The sequence below is a fragment of the Anser cygnoides genome, chromosome Z, assembly GCF_040182565.1.
Source record: "Anser cygnoides isolate HZ-2024a breed goose chromosome Z, Taihu_goose_T2T_genome, whole genome shotgun sequence".
Taxonomy (NCBI): Eukaryota; Metazoa; Chordata; class Aves; order Anseriformes; family Anatidae; genus Anser; species Anser cygnoides.
This window is the reverse complement of record NC_089912.1, coordinates 82383813-82405086: the sequence shown is the minus strand read 5'-3', so window position 1 is coordinate 82405086 and position 21274 is coordinate 82383813. Positions and strand designations below refer to the sequence as shown.

Sequence of the window (21274 nt, the reverse complement as noted above, 5' to 3'; positions counted from 1 at the left end):
CTGCTCACTCTTCTACCGTTAACCTGATAAATGTGATTTTCTTTCCAAGACAAGTCAAAACTCAAGGCAACAGATAGCAAAAAGGCTAGGTAAGCACACTACATGAGACATTCTGATATTTTACCAGCTGTATTTTCAAAACCTACTCCATAGCAAATCCTTTTCAGAAGCAGCACTGAGTTCAGTCAATCAGCCATAAGACACTATGTGCTCTGAAAAACACTAAAGCATTACTAGGTGCTAGACTAAGCTGTACGGCTACAACTTGGTTGCACCTGCTGGACACAAGTTTGGTAACATCATATTACATTAACGCTTTACATAACTTTCAGATGCCATTTTGATTTGTTGTCATGTTATGAAACTGCAGTCAAATTGGCCACAACATTCCAAGCTTACTGAACAATTCATTCAGATTTATTTGAAAAAAAAATCTCAGTGAAAGCAATTTAGCAATTTTCAAGAGTAAAATTATGTACTAATATAAATAAAATAAAACTAGATAATACAGAAAAAGTACACTGTTCTATTATATTATATAGAATCATAGAATATCCTGAGTTGGAAGGGACCCATAAGGATCATCAAGTCCAACTCCTGGCACTGCACAGGTCTGCCCAAAAGTTTAGACCATGTGACTAGGTGCATATACCCCTAATACTCTACTCTTCCCTGGAAAGTACAGTAGAATCATAACTTCTAAGTCTAAAACTAAAATAATAACAAAAAGAGCAGGGATTTTTTATCTGAAGAGGCACTCCAATATATTAAACTTGCTTTTGGTCTTTTGAAATTCCTCTCAAACGTGCTCCAAAACGTAGTTTTTATTTGTTCTAAGAATTATTCCCTAGAGCTTTGCAACTTAATGAATCCTCTCTAATCTAAACTGTGTGCAGACTGGATTTGCAGAAAGACAAGACTTTTTACTAACACTAGTTCTTTAGTCACTGAAGCCAAGAGCACTCAATAAGCACCACCTCCCTCTGCTGGCAACAAGTAGTATGGATAACACAGCCTAATGAAACAGAAAAAAGAAAAAAAAGGAAGGTGTAAGGGAGGAGAGGGAGGTGTCAAGAAGACTACAGATGCAATCTGAAATGAATAAACAAAAAGCTCAGTAGAGAAGCATGTACAGGAAAATTATCAGAAGACTCTGAGATGGAGAATGAAAGGAAAGAGACTAGAAAAAAAAGAAATAGAACACTGTGATGCAAAATTAAATGTGTAGAACAAAAGTACAGGCATCAAAATACAAAATTAAATTTAAAATACAACAAAATAACAAATTAATGTTTCCAAAGTGCTCAAACTATGGATTTGAATGCCAATATCCCACAGTAAGTACCAGCTTTGTCTGGAATTTGAATAATCAACTGCAGAGTAAACAATTTGCATCAGACAAGCAAGGTAAAATAAGATACTGAATGCCACCCACTGTAAAAATGCATCTGCAAAAGGATGCTGGAAAGACAGTATGTGATCACATCATATCAATAAAATGTACATAATGGGGCCTATTAGGGTCCTGGCACAAATACAAACCTACATTCAAGCTGTTCAGTACTGTCTAAGAGCTCTTAATCTATGAACTCTCATGGGGAATTCAATGTATTTCACATTTATTATAATGTATTTTATATACACAAGTAAGCTGATGGATGGCAGCCTGTTTCCTCTATATTAACTGGGTCAAGACTAATGATGGCATAATCAAAATGTATTAATATGTATTCTAATATCCAATTATATGACTTTGAATCCTACTGTTCTCTTAAAAACTTTTTCATTAACAGATTAATTAAGTATGAATGCAGGCATAAAACCCTGACTGGCCAAAACAAGGTTTATACTTAACTAATAAATAGCTCTGGGAGATAAGACAAATAACCTCCTGTAGCCAGTGCTGCCACTATCACAATTATTCACATAACTTATTAGCTTAAATTCAGCCAAGGGAAGTGCTGGTTGTTTGGTTTGTTTGTTTTTTCAAATATCATCTGTTTGCAGAAATGTATAGTATGTACAGCGAATACAAGTAGTATTTTTTCCACATGAATAGAGAATAAAAGCTGCAGTCTTTTCAAACAGGCATGTCTGATACAGATTTCATTTCCCATGAGAGGTATGTGTAGTAAGAGCTTACATACTAATTTTATGAAACAGAAATCATATGGTTAGCATGTAAACATAGTTTCCTATTTGTTCTATCTAGCCTTTCTTCTGTACCTTCTTGTCTTTCTCAGAACCATCTGTAAGAAGGATTCCCTTGGCTTGCATGTGACGGTACAGGATCTTCTGAAGAGCCGACATATCACATTTGATCACATATTCCACCTAGTGTAAAAAACAGTACAGAAACACACTGACATAATAACATTAGCAGGATCTAACTGCAGGTTCTTGTCATCCTATTACACAAAACAAAAAACTATTACTCTTTTATCTATAGCCTAACAGCACCTTTGATTTCAGTGAGCAACAATTCAAGTGCAAGCATAGCAATAGGTATCTCGAAAGATTCTCTATGAGAGTCACAATTATTATTAGACAGGTGGATTCTAAAAATATAACTTTAGAATTGCCAAACATTTGTTTCTCATTCTGTAATTTTAACAATTAAAAATATTTTTAATGAATTTTATTTTAACGTTTAACATGCAGTTTAAAAAAATCTATAGGTTTAATAGCCTGTGTACAGTATTATGTCTACATAGCATAATAAAAATATCATTGCTGTTCACCTAGCCAGTAAGATTAAGTATCCCTTACAGTGCTTATTTAGCATTATCCTTGCCTAAACAAGAGTGGAAATATTTTCTCCATATCAACTAAAAATACAGGGAATTAATGAAACAGTGTATGACCCCCACAATCAGTTTAATTTCCTATTCATACTAAACCAGGTTTTGACTGCATACTATCCATAAATCTAGTAACACAGGATTTCATACCCCAGTTTAACCCATTTTTTCTATTATCCAATTTCCAGATTTTAGCTACGTTTTTAATAAGTGATGCAGAAGAAAAATAATCACAAAATAAAGCTAGGTTAATGGCTAGATATCTTACAAGGAATTATTAAAAGAGTAAACTGCCTAATAATTAATAAACAGAATAAAAATTATCATGTTATTTTCATCTCAAAAGGACAAGAGGATCAACTCATGAAAGAGAAGTGAGTACCAATCTGTATGCAACTCCTAAATCCTACATCCTCAATGCCTAATAATGGATTTATCAAATACAGTGGCTTTAACTGGCAGAAATCAGCACAGAACTAAAATTTTCAGTAGTATTTCTAAATTAATTTAAAATTTTTCAATTTATATTTCATTCTCAAATAAATATAACATAAGAGGGCACGGAGAATCTGACAGTTGGAGGAACAGAAACTCACAAAAGTGTCCACAATACTACGAAGATAAGAAAGAATTTGAAAATAAGCCTTTCCTTTAATTACTGTCATTGGTCATCTGTACAGAGTTATTTGTTCATTCCGCCAGTGTTAGTCAACTCATAACACACCACACAAAAATTTCATTTTTTAGTATGGTTTTAACACAGCAGACTTTAGAAACAAATTTTTCCTATCTCACCTTAAAATTTACTTTTTTTTAATTTAGTTGCTGTTGTCATTTTGGGAAGGGTGAAAGGGAAATTTGATATAGAATTGCAGAAGACGACATGGTCAGGCAAAATGAACTGCCCACAGACAATGATCTTTTGAATCAGAAGAGAATTTTACCTTCTGAGTTACAAAGCTAAATTCTGAGAATTGAAAAATAAACAAAAACTTGTGCAATATTAACAAGCCACTTCACAAAACTCAAAACTCATGGAATATTAATTTAGGATTAAATTGTGCCTGCTTTATAATGTCCAGTAATCCTTTAGGGATTTCTGTGAAATAGTTAAGAGAGCAAAAGGTTCTACCCAGCTGGGGGGAAGGTGGAGGAAAGGAAGAGGGGAACACACAGGACAGAATCTAATTCTCAATGTATGGTCAACTCATTTACAATTTGAAACCAATTCCTATGGAAATAAGTAGCAGGCCTCATATAAACCATGGATAACTACAACTAGAATTAAAGCTGTAAGAATAAGGATGAAGCCTGAGAATGCAGAAACTTCAGGTATTCAGGATTTCTCAGGTGCCAGCTTTCTTTGCAAGAAGTAATAAACAAACCACAGTAATAATACATGCTAGTGAAGTCTTCTGTAAAGTAAATCTGAAAAAGAAACATAACTTAATGCTTAGAAAAAGTATTAAACCCCTTCCATAACTCCTCTCATTGCAAACCTTTTCTGGTAGTTGAGACTCAACCTCTTTCTTCAGTCTTCTCAGCAAGAAGGGTCGGAGTACTTTGTGGAGACGACGGATGATCAGAATAGTTTCTTCCTCATTTAAATCCACCTACAGAAGTTGATAGAAGTCACTACAAGACAACTCAGTATATTAAGTAATGTCTTGTCTCACATGAAAGGTTATGTGCAGTAATTACTTGTATGTTACAATCAAACTGACTCAGAGTCAAAAAAGAGATACTCGATATTAATTTTTTCTGGCATTATAAAAAGTGGGTTTTAGTTAATGTTAATTCCCTAAGTACCAGGGAGAGTTCAAGCACTACTGTTTCTGAATAAGCTCCATTTTGTTTTCAAAGTGGTTTGTTTCTGATGTATAAAAACAAAAACAAAAAAACTGCCACAGTACCCTTTCTCCAGTCATGGCAAATGGAGCGTTGAACCACTGTTCAAAGGTGCTACAACTCTTGAAAATGGTTGGGAGGAGGAAATTGAGAAGAGCCCACAGTTCAGGCAATTTGTTCTGTAATGGTGTCCCAGTCAGCAGTATTCGCCTAGGAGCCACATAGTGAGTGTTCAAGACCTGAGTCAGCTTGCAATGATGGTTCTTCATTCGATGCCCTTCATCTACTATCATATATTTCCATCGAATCTGGAAAAAAAGTAAATGAGGAGGAGAAGAGGAAAAGCTAGGTCAGACAGAGTCAATTTCCTCCCAACGTGTGTAGACCAAAAATATTTCAAACCTGAAACATTTATCATTCTCACTTATGAGGTAAAAAAAAAAAAAAGAAGAAAAACACAATCATTATTGAAGAACCAGTGGCCTCAAAAGAAACAAAAACAGGAACAGACACTAGGTATGCTAAACCCAACACTGATGTATGATTTCTTACTTGAATTGCAACAGTAAATAGCTAATTTCCCCCTTTCTGGGAAAGGGTTTAAGGTGACTGGCTCTTTAAGGTCAAAATATGGTTTAGGCGGGAGGAAAAAGACCACAAAATCTCCAAATAAAACTGTCCATAACAAGAACCTTGAACAAGAGACATGAGCATTTTCAGTCAAAAAAAGTATGCTTGCAAACAACTGCAACGAACCGTATGAACATATGAACACACGAACCATATGACTAGGAAGGCCTCAGTTTGTAGTCCTCTGGTACTTTCATAAATGCTAACCAATCCCATTTTCCATGACAGGTAGAATGCCACAGTGCTGTTCTTCCTATCTTTTAGCAAAGGAGGGCAAGTTAAAGGTAGAGGTAAAGGAAAATTCTATAGTCTCAAACTGGGTTCAGAATCATGGTAAGAAAATGCACTGCCTTTGTATCAGAGAGAAAAATGACTCATCTACGTAGTTAAGTAATAGATTGAAACAAAGTGAAAATGAAAAGCAAAGGGACAGTAAGTCCATGTTTTCTGTACATGGCAGAATACCAACTTAGTCTGCACTGTGTGTACATGAAACAGTCTGACACTAAAGTAAAGCTTTCAAATTAATACATTGGAGAAACCCTTATTGACAGCTTGAGCCTTTAATAACTGGGCAACATTTAGTGAAGAGTCTGGAAACCAAAATCATGATACATATAATCAGTTACCTGAGGAAAAGCACCACACAGCTGGAAAGGATCTAATAAGAGTGAGCTTCAAGTCAGAAACAGAATGAAAAAAGCGAGCATAGCACTGTAGATTAGAATAAATGATATTAAGCAGACAGGAGAAAAAAATGCATTTTTCCAAGGGCAGGCAGGTCTACAGTACTGATAAAATCACACAGGAAACAATTACTATCCTAACCATATTCAGAAAAATCCTGGTGATTACAGGGAGAAGATGTAACTGACAAATCCAGTCATAAACAAAGGAATGGAGAAGTATGGTTTAACTTTACTGAAAGATGAAATAACTCAGGACTTCCCTATAAAAAAAATATATGTTTTTTGTGCTATGCACCACTTGAAAATATCTCAGAAGTCCTGCTGTTAAAAGACAGTGATTATTACCTTAGCAAGGATATGTTTGTCCTTTATTATATACTCATAAGTAGTTAAAAGAACATTAAATTTTCCACTTCGAAGCTGAGGAACAAGTGAACGGCGCATCGCAGGTGTACCCTAAAAGAGAGAGAGAAAAGTAGTTAGTTATTTGTTCTTCTGATGAAGTAAATAAATCCATCTTTTTATGAATCAGCAGACAGAGAAAGCACAAGAACTAGTAATCCTACAGTATTGCAAACAATACATTTATACATTCCAGACTTCTTCAGTCCTTTCCCTAACTGGTTGCTAGATTATAAGACTTTGTTTATGGGGGATTGAAAATATGCTAGCAGTCTCATCTTGTTACTAATTGTTTGTCTTTACCATTACTACAGCAGCCAAAAAGCAAAGTAGTCAGCTAAAGTATAAAATGTGAAATATTTCTCATTTGTATTACTCTCGTTAGAAGCTTTGCAATGTGATAATTAACAATTTTCTTCTGCATTTCACTATCTGAAAGTAATTATAGTTTATTACAGGCATCTTCTTAGGATGATTAACTCTTACTGCTTAGTACATGATATATATGACAAAATTTTACAGGCAAGCAATTTAGAAATGCATGCAGAGGCAGGGGAAAATAGGCTGTATTTTCATTCCTTCAACTTTATAATCATATAAAAATCAAATCAAACCTTGTAAGATATCTTAACCACAGAAGGGGCCCATTTGTCAAATTCATATGTCCAGTTGGATAACGTCCTACCATAAAAAAAAAGAAATACATTTTATTTTATAAATAAATTTTATAAATGTTTCCTAGTGGTTGCTTAATTTTCAACACATTTCATGTAGTCAAACTCCATAATTAAGAGAAAATTAAACAAAAATGCTTTGTACATTATAATAAAATACATGCATCACAGAGAAGAGGAAACGAGAAAAAGTGGACAGAATATGTTTCTGATCTCATTCAGGAGTCTCTTCAAAATCTATTCAGAATAGTATTCCAGAGGAATATTCGTATTCTGGAGCATATTAAGGACAAGAAAGATAACCCTGAACAGAAAACTGATTTGCATATTACTTTATGCCACTTATGATCCACAAACTGAGTTTGCAAATTTTCATATATAGCTTGATGATGTTGGCAATAGAATTCATCTGTTTTCCACTCTAATGATGTTATCGCCACCCAGTGAAACTATGCAGATCCATTTTTGCAATTCATTTCTGCCATAAGGTCACAACAAACAGCTTTTTAAACAGCTAGTCTAGCTGCCAGCATGATATTGCAAAAATAGATCTATTTATTTAAGTTTACTGGACCTATGACAGTAACAACTATTAATCTGGAGGAGGGAAAAGGCAGAGAAAGAAAGCTTTTAAAATGTCTACAGAAAATAAATTTCATCTCCTTTCTTTTAGAAACACAGAATAAAAGCATTTCAGAATACTTAAAAGAAATTTGAATTTTTCTGTGCCTGCAGGAAAGCAGATGTTAATGATATTCTCCCTTTATTTTTAACTTTGTTATAGAGTTTCTCCTTATACTAAAACTCGTCTTTTGTACTCATAAAATTAGGCAAATCTGTGGTATTTATGCTAGTTAGCTACTACTGCAGCAGATTGAGAAGACAGGATACCTCAGAAGAAATCATAAGAGATGACCATGAATATATCCCAATCCTACCACACATTTACATGCTCTGCACAATCGCTAGATGAATTATCTAACAAAAAGGCCAAGGAACTTCTGTATACAAATCAAGACATTTACTACGTACACAAAGAAAAGCAAACAAACCCTGAGATGCTACATCTGTTTTACGATGCCTGACAGTTCTTATTCAAAACACAGCATTTCAGATCACTGAAAGCCACACCTTGTTATTTTGGGAAAGGAAAAAGCAATAGCAGAAATCTATAAAACAAGCAGCATCTGGGAAAGCTACTGAACAGGAGGCGGCATGACAGTCATAATATGGTCAGCTGACTGAGCTGTGAGTATCACACATCAAGGCTACACAACGGCCTAGCTATCCAGTACTTAGAAGATTATCCTATATCAGTAAAGCATGATTGCATAGTATTTGACGGGGTGGCAGTTGTTTAAAGAACTAAGTAAGCAACAGATTTTTAATATCACAATTAAAGTAGAACAGGGATCTGCAAAGATGTAGTATTAAAGAAAAAACATTGCCCTCTTGTGGCTTAAGAGTAACTAATAGTAAATTCACTACACATTTCACCAAAAGAATAGACATTAAAGCTAATTGAATAAAGTGCTTTTATTAGCCATCTGGTCACCCTTCCAATGCTAGACAATTACCTGGGAAGAAATGATCAATGGAAGTACAGAATACATGCTCAGTGTAATCCTACTGTGCAACCTCAACTTGTCATAACGTTAAAAACAAGTGTGTATTCCTAATAAAGCAATCTGCAATGCTTACAGTGATAACAACAGAATGAGGTCCTCTACTTACGAAAGGGGAACAATGATGAGATAGGGGCCATTGAGTCTTTTGTGCTCCATCAAGTAAGTGATGAGTGCAATAGTCTGTATAGTCTTTCCTAGTCCCATTTCATCAGCTAAAATTCCATTCAGATTGTTATTATAGAGTGAAACCATCCATTCCAGTCCCTGGAGCTGAAATGAAGAATAATAATTTCTGTTATTTAAAACCCACACAAGTAATTAACACCGACAGTACAGAACTAAAGGTTCTAATGGCCTGCCTACTTAAGATGCTGGATTCCCTTCAGTAGTACTTAGAAGCATGGGAATCCCTGGCTAGCTTAACTCCTTTCCTCTGTCTCCTCTTCCCCTACTTACCCATCCCCTCAGCCCCCACAACAACAGAAACAAAAACAAAAGCTTTCAAGGTAATTTCTGGTAACAGAAACAGAAATCATCCATTCCTGTTTAGGACCAGTAATGCTCAAAATATAAAGTCAGATTTTATATATGGAGAAAGTTTTTTTGTACTGAACACAAAGCAACACAGGTGCTCACATTAAGACCGATGAACAAACACTTAGCATTACACAAGTTTGTCCTTCAGCTTCAGCACTGCAAAATTTTAAACTTTTTGTGCATATTTAATACCATTTGTCTGCCTCAATAAAAATCTTCCAAAACCAAATCTGCTGAGTCTGTGCAATAAAATTAATAATTTTAAGTCTCTTGTATTTTGTTCCACCTCAGACTTCCCAACTGCATCACTAGTATTCTGAACCTCTTGTAGTACATGTCCATTTAGTGTTTGCTGTCTCTACCTCCACACGTCAAAGAATGTTCCCTTTCTTCAATTATGCTTTATATACAGAATCCCAGAGCTGGAAAGAAGCCAGAGAACTATAGCTAAGAAATGTCTACATAACAGGGTTTTACATTCAAAGGAGTACTGCTAGAAAGCACAATCCCAATATTGCATTTTAGGACACAGATTATTCCCTTCTCATATGGCCTTCCATGGATGTACCTAACACGTCATTCATAGAAGTGCAATCTAAGCTTCTGCTTCAAAGATCCAGACTTTCAGTGGGTCTCACGCATAAAGACAGAACTAAATTATGATATCTGAGAAAGTTCAGGGAGAAAGGAATATATGTTTTAAGTAACCTTCTGTTGCCCCTGCAAGAAAGTATTCAAAATAATGTTGATGATTTACTGGCTTTATGTACATGCTGACTGATTTATATTTGGATATGAAATTCTCTGGAAGCTACTTTTATTGACTTCAAGACACCAAGAGTTGACAGAATTTTTTCTGCCACTGTATGCTTCACTTACAAAGTAGCTTCAGAAATGAGAATAAGGACACCGTCCTTTCAGTATCATTCCACTTTCTCTACTGATATACACTGATACGTCAGGAAAAGACAATCTGACCCAACTTAACAGTAAGAAACATGGAAAAGCAGAAAAAATAGTTAAGGAAAAAGCATGTAAAATACAGAGGACAGAGAAGTACAGGGAGACAAGGAGACAGCTGCAAAACAGACTCTTTCAGAATGTTCTTGCTAGAATCAAGGCCAAGTCTCAATGCTCCTTCCATAAAGCTCCTTAGAGGAGTGTGCCTCTTATTTCTAGTGGTAGCAATCACTGTAAAGAAAACACACTGTGAAGAACAAAACTCCGCATTCAATTGCTAGATATCACATTAAGCAGCTGAAGGACCTGCTCTAATTGGTAATCCCTGCGAGTATGTCTGACTCTACAGACTGAATTATTTTGCTCTGTAACACAGAGGAAAATTGTACACAGATCTGCATAAATTAATAACATTTCTGTACTGCTTAAGTAATTAGAATTTAGGAAGTAAAAGAAGTGTCACAATCCTGTCCATGGGTATTTTAAGCCAATACGGCCATCAAATTAGTATTGTTATACACTGACTTCATTTATTGCACCAAATAAACCTTACCAGACAACGAATCAGGATTATGCAGTAAACAAGGCTGCTGAATGTATCTGTTGAATTACTGCTTCATTTGGTGCAAAGGCTGGACAACATATTGACAATGAGGCAGCAAAAATAAAGAAAGTCTCAGAGCTGAGAAAGTGGCATATTTCTCTGAATGGTCAGATCTTGTCTTAGTAACAGATCTCCTCAATGGTGCCAGAAAGGTTATTTAACCCAGCATTTTCAAAATCAGTCACTGAACGACAACTTCCTCTTATGATGAGGGCTCAAAGTGAGAGAGCTAGAAGTGCTAAGAATTCAAAGAATTTAAATTCAGGGGGAGTTTTGCTATGAACAAATAGGACCGTGCAATAATAATTCAGTCTCACTACGTCAATCCCCTGCCCAAAGCAGATTCAACCATGTTGCTCTGGGCTTCATCTGGTCTAAGACCGAAAACCTCCCAGGATGGAGATGATAAAACCTCTCTGAAACCCTGCTCCACTACTCTGTTGTCCTTGCAGGGAAGATGTTTCACTGTATAACCAATCTAAACCCTCCTGTTTCAGCTTATGTTCACTGTAGCTTGTTCTCCCACCGTGTGCCACTGTGAGGAGCCCAATATAGGAATATTGAAATGATTCAAAAATAGAGAACCAGCTTAACACTTGAATTTTAATTAACTTAAACAAGCTACTGTATGGATGGCAGTGCTGAGAACCACAGGAAGCAAGGACTGTAATCATAATACTCTGCACACTTAGGAAACAGTCTTCCTTCTAGTTCTTTGCAAGTACAAATAGATACATATCTTTATGACATTTTGGTGAATAAGTATTATTTTTTGTTTTATGTGGATATACAAATATAGTGGCCTGACTGCATAAAAGATTCAAGTGTTGCTGGAGCTTCCTAGAAAACTCTGCAATGTCAGAAATGCTGAAAACATCTGTTAAGGACATTTTCAATCACACATGAATTTAGCTTATGTCAGAACAGAAATTCTTAGTTATTAAATCCACTGAATGACTGTAAAGAGTATGTGACATCATCCTCCATAGCAAATGTTTTCCTTGTTTCCAAACTGTAATGCATCAGTGCGTTACAATTACAATTGAAATATTGGGATTTTAATTAAAAGATTAAATCCTAAACTTTTAAATATTAAAAGAAGAAAAATACTATTTAAACCACCACAGATGAAAACAATCAGAAGAACTGAAACTCTAGGTCAACAAGAATAGCAAAACCAAAACACTGTTTGTCTGCAATGAAAAAAAAAGTTACAATGTTACATGCATAAAGTTGTATTATTATTCGAGCACTATGCATAAAACATTATCTGTGATAGATAACTATTTCTCTGCCCACAATTCCCAATTTCTAACCAAACTGAATTCTTGTACTCCTTAACAAATTTTTATTTTTTCACCTGAAATACTACATTGAAATATATCTAGCACAATACAAATTTTAAACACTTTAATGTTTCAATGATTTCTCACCTGATAATGTTTTAATGTGCCATTAATGAGAAGAGAAGACTGCTTTTCCACCCTTTCTGTGATTGCATGGGCAACAGTGTAGTAGGATTGAGACCCTCTAGCACTATATTGCATGCTATATTCATCATCCACATCTTGTTTGGCTGTCCTGGAAAGCAGACAAAGAACTAAAGTAAATTCCCACAAACAAACAGACCAAAACCAAACCACCAGACAGGTTTTTTGACCATAGCTCACATATGTATGTGTAAAGAAACAGTGCAAATCCCAAAGTTTGTCTAGTACACTGTATGGTGCAAGGTAGGTGTTTTTTTAGGAGCACACAATTAATACCGAATGATTACATTCCTTCTTCTGCAGATGTTCTTGTCAGAGAAGCAACTACAACTCACTGTAATCTACAGCAAACTATTCTTGGGGAAACCCTTTCTAAGGAATCAGAATTCGTAACAAAAAGAAGCACGTAAGAAAAGCAGCATCTAAAGAACACTCACTCAATGATTTGCTTAGCATCTTTCTCAGAAACTTCCTCACTGTTAGGATCCAGAAGTATCTTCTCATCTGCTTCTAACCTACTTGATTCTTCCTCATCATCCTACAGCAGACAGAAAAATAAAAAGGTGTTAGTGAGTACAATATCTTCCTAAGTAATACCTTCAGTGCGCATTCACAAACGGGTAGCTTTCATTGGTCAATGCCTTATCACAGGAGCTTGAATCATGAAGTTCAGCTTACACCTATGCTACAACAGAATTGCACTGTGGCATAAAAAATGATAATTTTTGACACACATGAATCAACATGAAGTCAAAATACTCTGAAATAAAAATTAATTTCCACTTTAATCATTTTATTTTAAAAAGCCTTCCTCTGTCTACCCTACTAATGGAGTAGATTCCAAACCATTCGTATTTTTATATTGTATTCCAGATTTATGCTAATTTAATACAGCTTGAAAAAAATGGAAAGTACTGCAGTGGTAGGCTTTTTAATTTTAATTAAAAAACAAATTGTATTTTTAACGTCATTTAATTTGCCCTCTGCCTATAGTTGCAACAGAAAACCAGCAACTTGAATTCTCAGAAATGAAGCTGAACAAAACAGTGTTCTGAGGTTTTTTAAGTGTATTCTTTTGAAAACAATTTCCCTAACTCTAAACAACACTGTTGCTAAAGAGTCTGTGCTAAAAATGAGGGCACGTTTCTTTTGACATTCCTCCTATGACATCACATGGTGTCACCCAAATCTGACAGGTATCAGGCTGTCAGACATCTTAATAGACACAGTCTTATAAAATTACATTAACAGTAATTAGTCCTACAAAGACATGTGTTCTTAACATCAGATAGCCCAACCAGTTTCAGTGTCTATTTGGTCTAATATTGTAAATACTGCTAGACTTACAAGATCCAAATTCTAGTTCTACCACTATCCTGTTAACTGAACATGGTCCTTCTCTACTTCCCAGTTTTCCTCTACTTTAGAAAGTTGTTGTCTGAAAAATGCTGTGCAAGCACTGAATATTCAGACTATCTAGTGTTACAATCCTGATGGAAGCAGTTAAGGAGGTAACTTGACTGTAATGAGAAGGATTTTGACATAAAATAACTGCTCAACACAAACAAGAGAAAATGACTGCCAGCCTAAAAACTCAGCCTGGAAACCAGGCCTGAGAACTTGGCCTTCAGTCTAGGAACTTAGCCTGGGAACCAAGGGCATCACTTAAGTGTGGCTGAATATGTAATGCCAGAGGCATCCTGAAGATACCACTGATAAATGGAACAATAAAGTAAAGAGCAAGTTATCACCCGAGAAAGTAGGATCAACATGAAAAATAAATTTTTTGTTTAAAGAAAATAAAGGAAAATAATAAACATTATCATAGCCTGTCTCACAAAGAAAACTAAAATTAACAGCACCTATTTGGTCACCAAAGTGGTGGTGTCCTACGCCCTCTTGTGTTTCAATGATATAAAAAGAGCCTGATTTTTACTCAAGACAGAGCTTCTCCTTCTGAGAAGCTTCCCATGCTGCATGTACTCCTTTCTCTCTATTGTTTGCTTTAGTTTCTCTTTCCTCTTCAAAGAGGCTGAAGCTTCACTAGAAGTTGGATTAACTCTGTGACACTCCACACCTCACAAAACAGACCAACTTCAAAGTAAGACTCAATCTGTTACTTTGGTTGCCCTTCTGGGACTGTTCCTGGGAATGCTCAGTCTCCTCTGAGAACAGTTTTAGATTCCCCTCCACACTTCTGGATTCTGTTTGATGCGTTTGATACCAGCAATTTAATGAACGTGTACGTAGTATAGTAGTGATAAATATAAGCTACCATAAGTCTATTTGCTGTTATAATATTGGTAAGTTTGTAACCCATAAATATTTTCACTGCCACATTATTATTAATATGTTTGTTGAACCTGCAATTATCACCAAGCCATATCTGCTGCTACCTTACTGATTTTCCTACCTCAAAGTGCCTACTGCCTCTAATTGCTGCTACTATTAACTGGCACAATATCCTTAGTATCTGTTATATCTAACAGCTTTTTATCCACACACACACATACATACACATATATATTTGCCTTATTAATCACAGTATTCTTGCTAGCGTTGGTTTATAATAAACAGGAATCATTAGTAAACAAAGCCTCCTGTCCTTGTGTAGCATGGAATCCCATGAGGTCACTGTTGTGATCCATGTACACCTACAGGTCAGCTACAACCCCTCCCCACACCTTCCGGATCACGACAGACCCTTCTGGATCAGGATCGTTGTATGTCTTAATTTTAAGACTAAGATTTTTTTCAAAATTTTGTAACAGTAGTATTTAATTCACCACTAAATTACTGAATCAAATATACTTAGTTTGAACTATCTGAACCTAAATCCCTGACTTTTTAATAAATATAATATATAAATAACTGTGTTACTTGGAACTGCCAATAAAACCTCCAATATATGAACATGAAAGATGTTAACTTTATTCAGCACAAAGCCCCCATACAGCCTTTTTTACTATATATTTTAAAACAGGAACTTGCTTATACTCTGAGTCAAGATTATTAATAATCAGAGTAAACTATTTCCCTTTCCTCTCCCCAGTTTCCAGTTAGGCATTTGCAGCATATATAAAGGACAAACTCTATGAACTGAATGCAGTTACAAAACCGGTTGTCTTTCCTGTTTGTATTATTCTTAAAACAACTGGACACATGCTATTACCTTCCCTTCCTTCCTTATGAAAAAGAAGAAAATATCACATGGGATATGAGCTTGTTTTTTACTGCATTACTTGTCACTATCTATCTATATATGTGTATTTAAAGACACATACCTCCTCTTCATATTCAGAACCACTTTCATCTTCACTGTCTGACCTGGGAGCAACTTCATAGCTGTAAAGAACACACAGAATATGGATTACAGATAATAAAAGGATGAGGGATTAGATTCAATAAATGTCCTACTCATCTTACATATAGTAAATTAAAATGAGAATGGAAAGGCAAAAGAGAAAAAAGAATAACTAGGACAAGCCCATGAAAAAATACAAAAAAGCAAATTGAAAGAAACAGCCCATTTGTATGCTAACTACTTACCCAGGGTTCATTTCCAGCCAAGCATCCAGTTGACTTGCTTTTGGTGCTTCTGGTCCAAGAAGAACTTTGCCTGTTTCAGTGTGAGTCACTTTGACTGGAAGGTCACTCATCTGACTGCTCTCATCTATGGGCTAAGAATTCAAACAAAATCTCATACCATAAGGCAACTAAATTTCATCCTTGTCACGCATAATGAAAAGAATAGCATCTTCAAAATTACAAATCTGAACAAGCATCAGAGTTTCAATAGCAGACACAGCTTCCCATACGGCTACCAATCCACACTGACTCACAGTATTTTTGTGTGCAAATTATCTTTATGTGACATACACAAATATAACACAATATTCCAAATAAATTAAAAAGAGCAGCATTGAACAAAAGAAACTGTTGATTTTTATAAAAGAAAACACAAGGTATGTATCTGTACAGTTGTTTATACCAATGGACATCTGCAACAAAAAACATACATCAACTTTATAGACTTTTCTCCTATATGGAGAGATAAGGATGTAACAATTTCACAAACTTTCGAGGTAAAGAAGATCCATTTAAAAGATTTGGTGTCCTGACTTCTTCAATTATGCCCATAAAGCATCTGCAATCAGAAGTCATTTAACTAATTCCAGTGATCCAAGTGATTCCAGTGATATCCAAATACAGATGAGCCTTTTTTTTTTTTAATTTCCTTGTTTAATCACAGAATTTCTAATTTAAAAATTCTTTGCTTTCTACTATTGCTTCTACTGAAGCATCCTTTCCTAATTTATATGAACATGAAAAAAAATCTGGTTATAAAAAAGCGACTGAGTGTAAAACATGCCTCCTTTCCACAAATTCCAGAAGATATAGTGATGTTACATGTATTTTCCTTCTACAATTTCAACTATATTAAAGGATTTTACCATAGTAACATCAGAAAAAATGTCAGTTGAAAGTATAAGAAAGATGAAAAGTAAAATAACAAAACATTCTGAAATATTTATATAAAAATAAAATGGAAAAGAAAAACAGCATTAACAGAATAGCTCAGAGGAAGAATATGCTGGATTACTGCAAAAAATCTTATGCAAAGAATTATACAGAAAAGGTATTAATTTTATTTGCTTGAGTAAGAAAGAACATTCAGATATCTTAAGTCATCATAATACTGGGGCAGTGATGCGCTGGAACAGGTTGCCGAGAGAAGCTGTGGATGCCCTATCCCAGGAAGTGTTCAAGCTCAGGCTGGATGGGGCTTTGAGCAACCTGGCCAGGTGGAAAGTGTGCCTGTCAATGGCAGGGGGGTTGGAATGAGATGATCTTTAAGGTCCTTTCCAACCCAAACCATTCTGATTCTATACTATAACCTATCCTATGTCTGAGAGATAATTAACAGTGTCAATAATGCATTTTTTTTAAATGAAAAGCTAGAATGTATTGTGTTTACAACAACTACATTTTAAAAAGTAAATTACATCTACACATGGGTTGCAAGAAAATTATTTACTTTTAAGCATATAACAAAGCCAAAAGGCATTCCTCATTGATACATTCAATACATTTTTATTTCAGTTTTTAGTTTTCTGAAGAGAAACAACCTTAGCATAAATGTTAATGTGGATAGTTTTTTTTTCCTGGTTAGAAACAATAGGTCTTAGAGCATTTACGGCCATGATTTATTGTAAAGCTATTTCAATGGCACTCATCACATTAACAATCACTGTAAAAGTTGTAAAATCATAAAATTCATACCTCTCCATCAGGACCAAGACCAGATGCCATTCCTTCCGCATTTTCTTCAGCCTTCTATAAGAAATGAAGAAGTGAAGAGTAACATGGTCAGATCATCAGTATATAGCGAATACTTCCCAGAATCACAGAATCATCTAGGTTGGAAGAGACCTCCAAGATCACCGAGTCCAACCTCTGACCTAAGACTACCAAGTCCTCCACTAAACCATATCACTAAGCTCAACATCTAAACGTCTTTTAAAGACCTCCAGGGATGGTGACTCAATCACTTCCCTGGGCAGCCCATTCCAATGCCTAACAACCTTTTCAGTAAAGTTCTTCCTAATATCCAACCTAAACCTTTCCGGTGCAACTTTAGCCCATTCCACCTCAACCTGATGTGATCTAAGCATTTTGGACCATAAATAGGTATCGTTCCATTTCTGCATAGCCAGGGATGCATGTAGTTTAGTGAGGGTGGATATAGAGATTTGTACAGTCACTATCACACAAGCAAAGCGGTTTGATTATAGTTATCTACAACAACTGTAGTCATTGTAATAAATCTACATCTAGGAAATAGGTAGCCTCCAGACCTAGAGCTTAGCACCTACAGACTGTGCTGATATAAATAAAATAGCAACTTGTTTTTATGTGGTTTACTACAAATTTCCTCTAATCTGATTTAAATTCAGTTTCAGAGGTGTCACAGAGCATCACAGATTGTGTATTTGTGTGCACACTTTTATTCGGGGTATGTATATGATTTATTTTTAAGTAAATTAATTAGTCTGACAACTAACAACTAGTGGTATCTGGGCAATTCTTTGCACTGTCTCGATTAAGTCCAGACCACAATTGCTCAATTTACAGAGAAAAAGAAGTCTGAGCATGTTAGTTGGAGTAAGATGGATGTTTTTCTTCCCAAGCACCACTCTGAGAAACACAGAGTTTCTTCATCAAAGTATCAAAAATATTTTAATCAAAAATATTCAAAAATATCAAGATGGTATGAGAAAACAGAAGACTGTTTCCTTCCTAAGTGGCACTTCCCTAAATAATTCTGACAATGGGCAAGAAAGGCCAGAATCCAGCTTCTGTTTCCATCACAATGCAGGCTTTGAAGTACAGCATGGTTTTACTTGAGTTAAAAATATAAACAGATCAGACAGAAAACAAGAACAGATCTTTAAAATTGTATTTTATAGATAAACAATTTTTGTGTATTTTTAGTGTGTACTATAAGTTTATATAATCCATTTGTCTGTTGTTTTGTTTGTTGTTTTTTTTTTCATTGAAGAAATACACTTAAGGAATAGCTGAACTTTTGAATACCGCAATGATCCTCAATATCTGCTTCTCATCAAGACTGAATTCTTTGCCTTAAAATCCATTTTCCAAGGCATGGACCTCAGACAAACATGCAGTGGTAGACATGGGTCAATTCTACATTTTGAAAAGGTTTATTCTTATTTCTTTTATGTAACCTTCGTACTTCAGCACACATGCCTAATTATCTTTGTTAATTACTCTTTCACTTGAAATACCAAAAAGGAAGATTCCAGCTAAGCTCAATTCTGGCCTTAAGCCTTTAAAATACTTATTAGCTATAATATTCTTCTTTAAAATACTTATTAACTATAATATTCTTAGATAAACAAAAAAAAGGAGAGACTTATAAACATTTCTCTGAGCTATACAAGTATCATTGGTCCTGCTCAATGCAACAATAGTTGATGCTCAGTCTAGAACATCAATAGGCTGCTTGCTTCAACATTCCTGGGCAACATGTACATCTGTTGACAGAGAAAGGAACTGTGCCAGAACTGAAGAGTTCATAGTAGGGTAAGTTACAATAACATGTGTCTGGCCGAGCGAACAGGCTATACTGGATGACAATATTTTTTCCTTGGATGAATAAGAAATAGACAGGTGTCTATTATCCTGCATATGAGACTGTTTTCTAATACGTAAAGATTATTACAGCTTAGCTATAGTCAATGCTTACAACTCAAACACACCACCACAAAAAAGCAGTAAGCATCAATGTTTTTCATTGTGCAAAGCCCAGATCCTGCTGTGAGAGCAAGCATTTACAGCCTAGGTTAACAAGGATTTTGGAAAGCAGAAGCATACATTTCAAAGGAGATGAATGTAAAAAATAACAGATTTCTTGCAGCTGTGTTTTGGGCAGTACAAAGATTTCTTTAATGTACATAGCAAAACCAATTTTATAAAAGTAGGAAATTCCACAGTAAAAGGACAGGAAAAGCTCCTACAGAGAAAGGTGAAAGTTTGCATAGCAAGTTCAACTGGCCCATCAGATGAAAATTTCATCTGCTCTATTTTTTTTCCATCTATGACTATGTAAGTAAGTGGGACATGAGCTGAACAGGAGGCTGGAGACAGAAGGTGCAACTACAATGTAAAAAATAGAAAAAAAATCTACCACAAAGATTTCCCAAAACTGTGTCCCTGAGAAAACACAGACTCATCTGAAATTTTATTCTCTTAAAAACATATGGTTCACTTGGACAGTATATAATGTGAGCGTTTTTCACCATCTACTTCCTCATTGTGATTTTTAGGAGAAAATCCTAAGACCTCTCTTATCTCATTTCTCTTTTAGCATGAAACACTTAACTACGGGCATTAGTAGATTAATCTGCACTTTATATGGATTATGAAACATACATGGAAACATATTATGAATAGGAAATACTACATAAAGACCAGGAAAATGACAAGGCAGCCACTAACTTCAATGAGTGCTGCAGCCATGCAACAAGAAAATTCATAGAGTTATAAATAACTCTTTAAAAAAGGATAATATTTGTGTGCACTCCTATATTCTTGACAGGTGAGCAAAAGCTTAATGGAGAGCATCATCACAAGCAATAGGTTGCAGTTGATCAGGACAGAGATCAGATTTTTTTCTACTAATTTTCCGTTAGTTTTCAGGCCAGGAAGAGGCCTAGATTTTTATGAGCACTGCATATTTATGGCACACACTACCATTTTACTTCAGAGAAGGAAAATTATGTCTTTAATGACATTGCTGGAAGATGCTTTATTCCTCACACATACCAGCTAAACTGAGCATCACAGAGGCAAACAGCCCAATAGACAGTCGAATTCAAACATTTTATTATAGCAGTGCATGTACACACCACACTTTCTCAGTAAGGACCATCTCTACTGTGAATTCTGTACACTAAATCAGGTCTGTTCTCACAGGCACTGTGGGTCAAAAACTCCATTTAAATTACATCTTAGCTGCGGAGGCAGGAGACTGTGTCTATATATTAACAACATACTCAACAAAATTACAGACATTTTGGAGAGTGACAGAAGAAAATACAGAGTATTTCTGAGGTCATTCATCTCCAAAATTACAAGTTGTTATATGGTGGTATTTATTAGCACATTTAGAGTGCTGCCTGTAAACAACGTAGATACGTTTATATTTGTATCAATAATTAGTAGCAAACCAGGCACAGAAAAGGATTATAAAAATCCTCTAATCCATCCTGCAAGAAATTAAAGATACTTATAGGTCACAAAATGGCAAATCATTGTTTAGTTATCATTTCACACACAACGTAAATTTTTCAAAACTAACACTGTTCAGTTTCCACAACCAGTCTCTCTGACATGGTAAAATATTTAGTATGAACAAAGATAATTTTGAAAAGTTTCAGTTAAGTGGTAAGAATGCACAATGAACATACTACTGGCAGAATACCTTT

The 21274-nt window shown here is 35.2% G+C and overlaps 1 protein-coding gene across 5 annotated transcripts in view; it reads right to left on the bottom strand.

Annotated features, from left to right (window-relative positions):
• SMARCA2 (SWI/SNF related, matrix associated, actin dependent regulator of chromatin, subfamily a, member 2) overlaps window positions 1–21274 on the bottom strand; it is a 124568-nt gene that overhangs the window by 57949 nt on the left and 45345 nt on the right. For all 5 annotated transcript variants that reach the window (XM_066988778.1, XM_066988779.1, XM_048050955.2 and 2 more), the window contains exons 11-21: window positions 17547–17600; window positions 15813–15943; window positions 15548–15608; window positions 12701–12801; window positions 12207–12354; window positions 8779–8942; window positions 6985–7051; window positions 6314–6424; window positions 4715–4957; window positions 4301–4414; window positions 2227–2334 (exon numbers count right to left, since the gene is read on the bottom strand). In XM_066988778.1, the coding sequence (XP_066844879.1) occupies window positions 2227–2334; window positions 4301–4414; window positions 4715–4957; window positions 6314–6424; window positions 6985–7051; window positions 8779–8942; window positions 12207–12354; window positions 12701–12801; window positions 15548–15608; window positions 15813–15943; window positions 17547–17600 (1302 nt within the window). The remainder of the gene's footprint in view (window positions 1–2226; window positions 2335–4300; window positions 4415–4714; window positions 4958–6313; window positions 6425–6984; window positions 7052–8778; window positions 8943–12206; window positions 12355–12700; window positions 12802–15547; window positions 15609–15812; window positions 15944–17546; window positions 17601–21274) is intronic.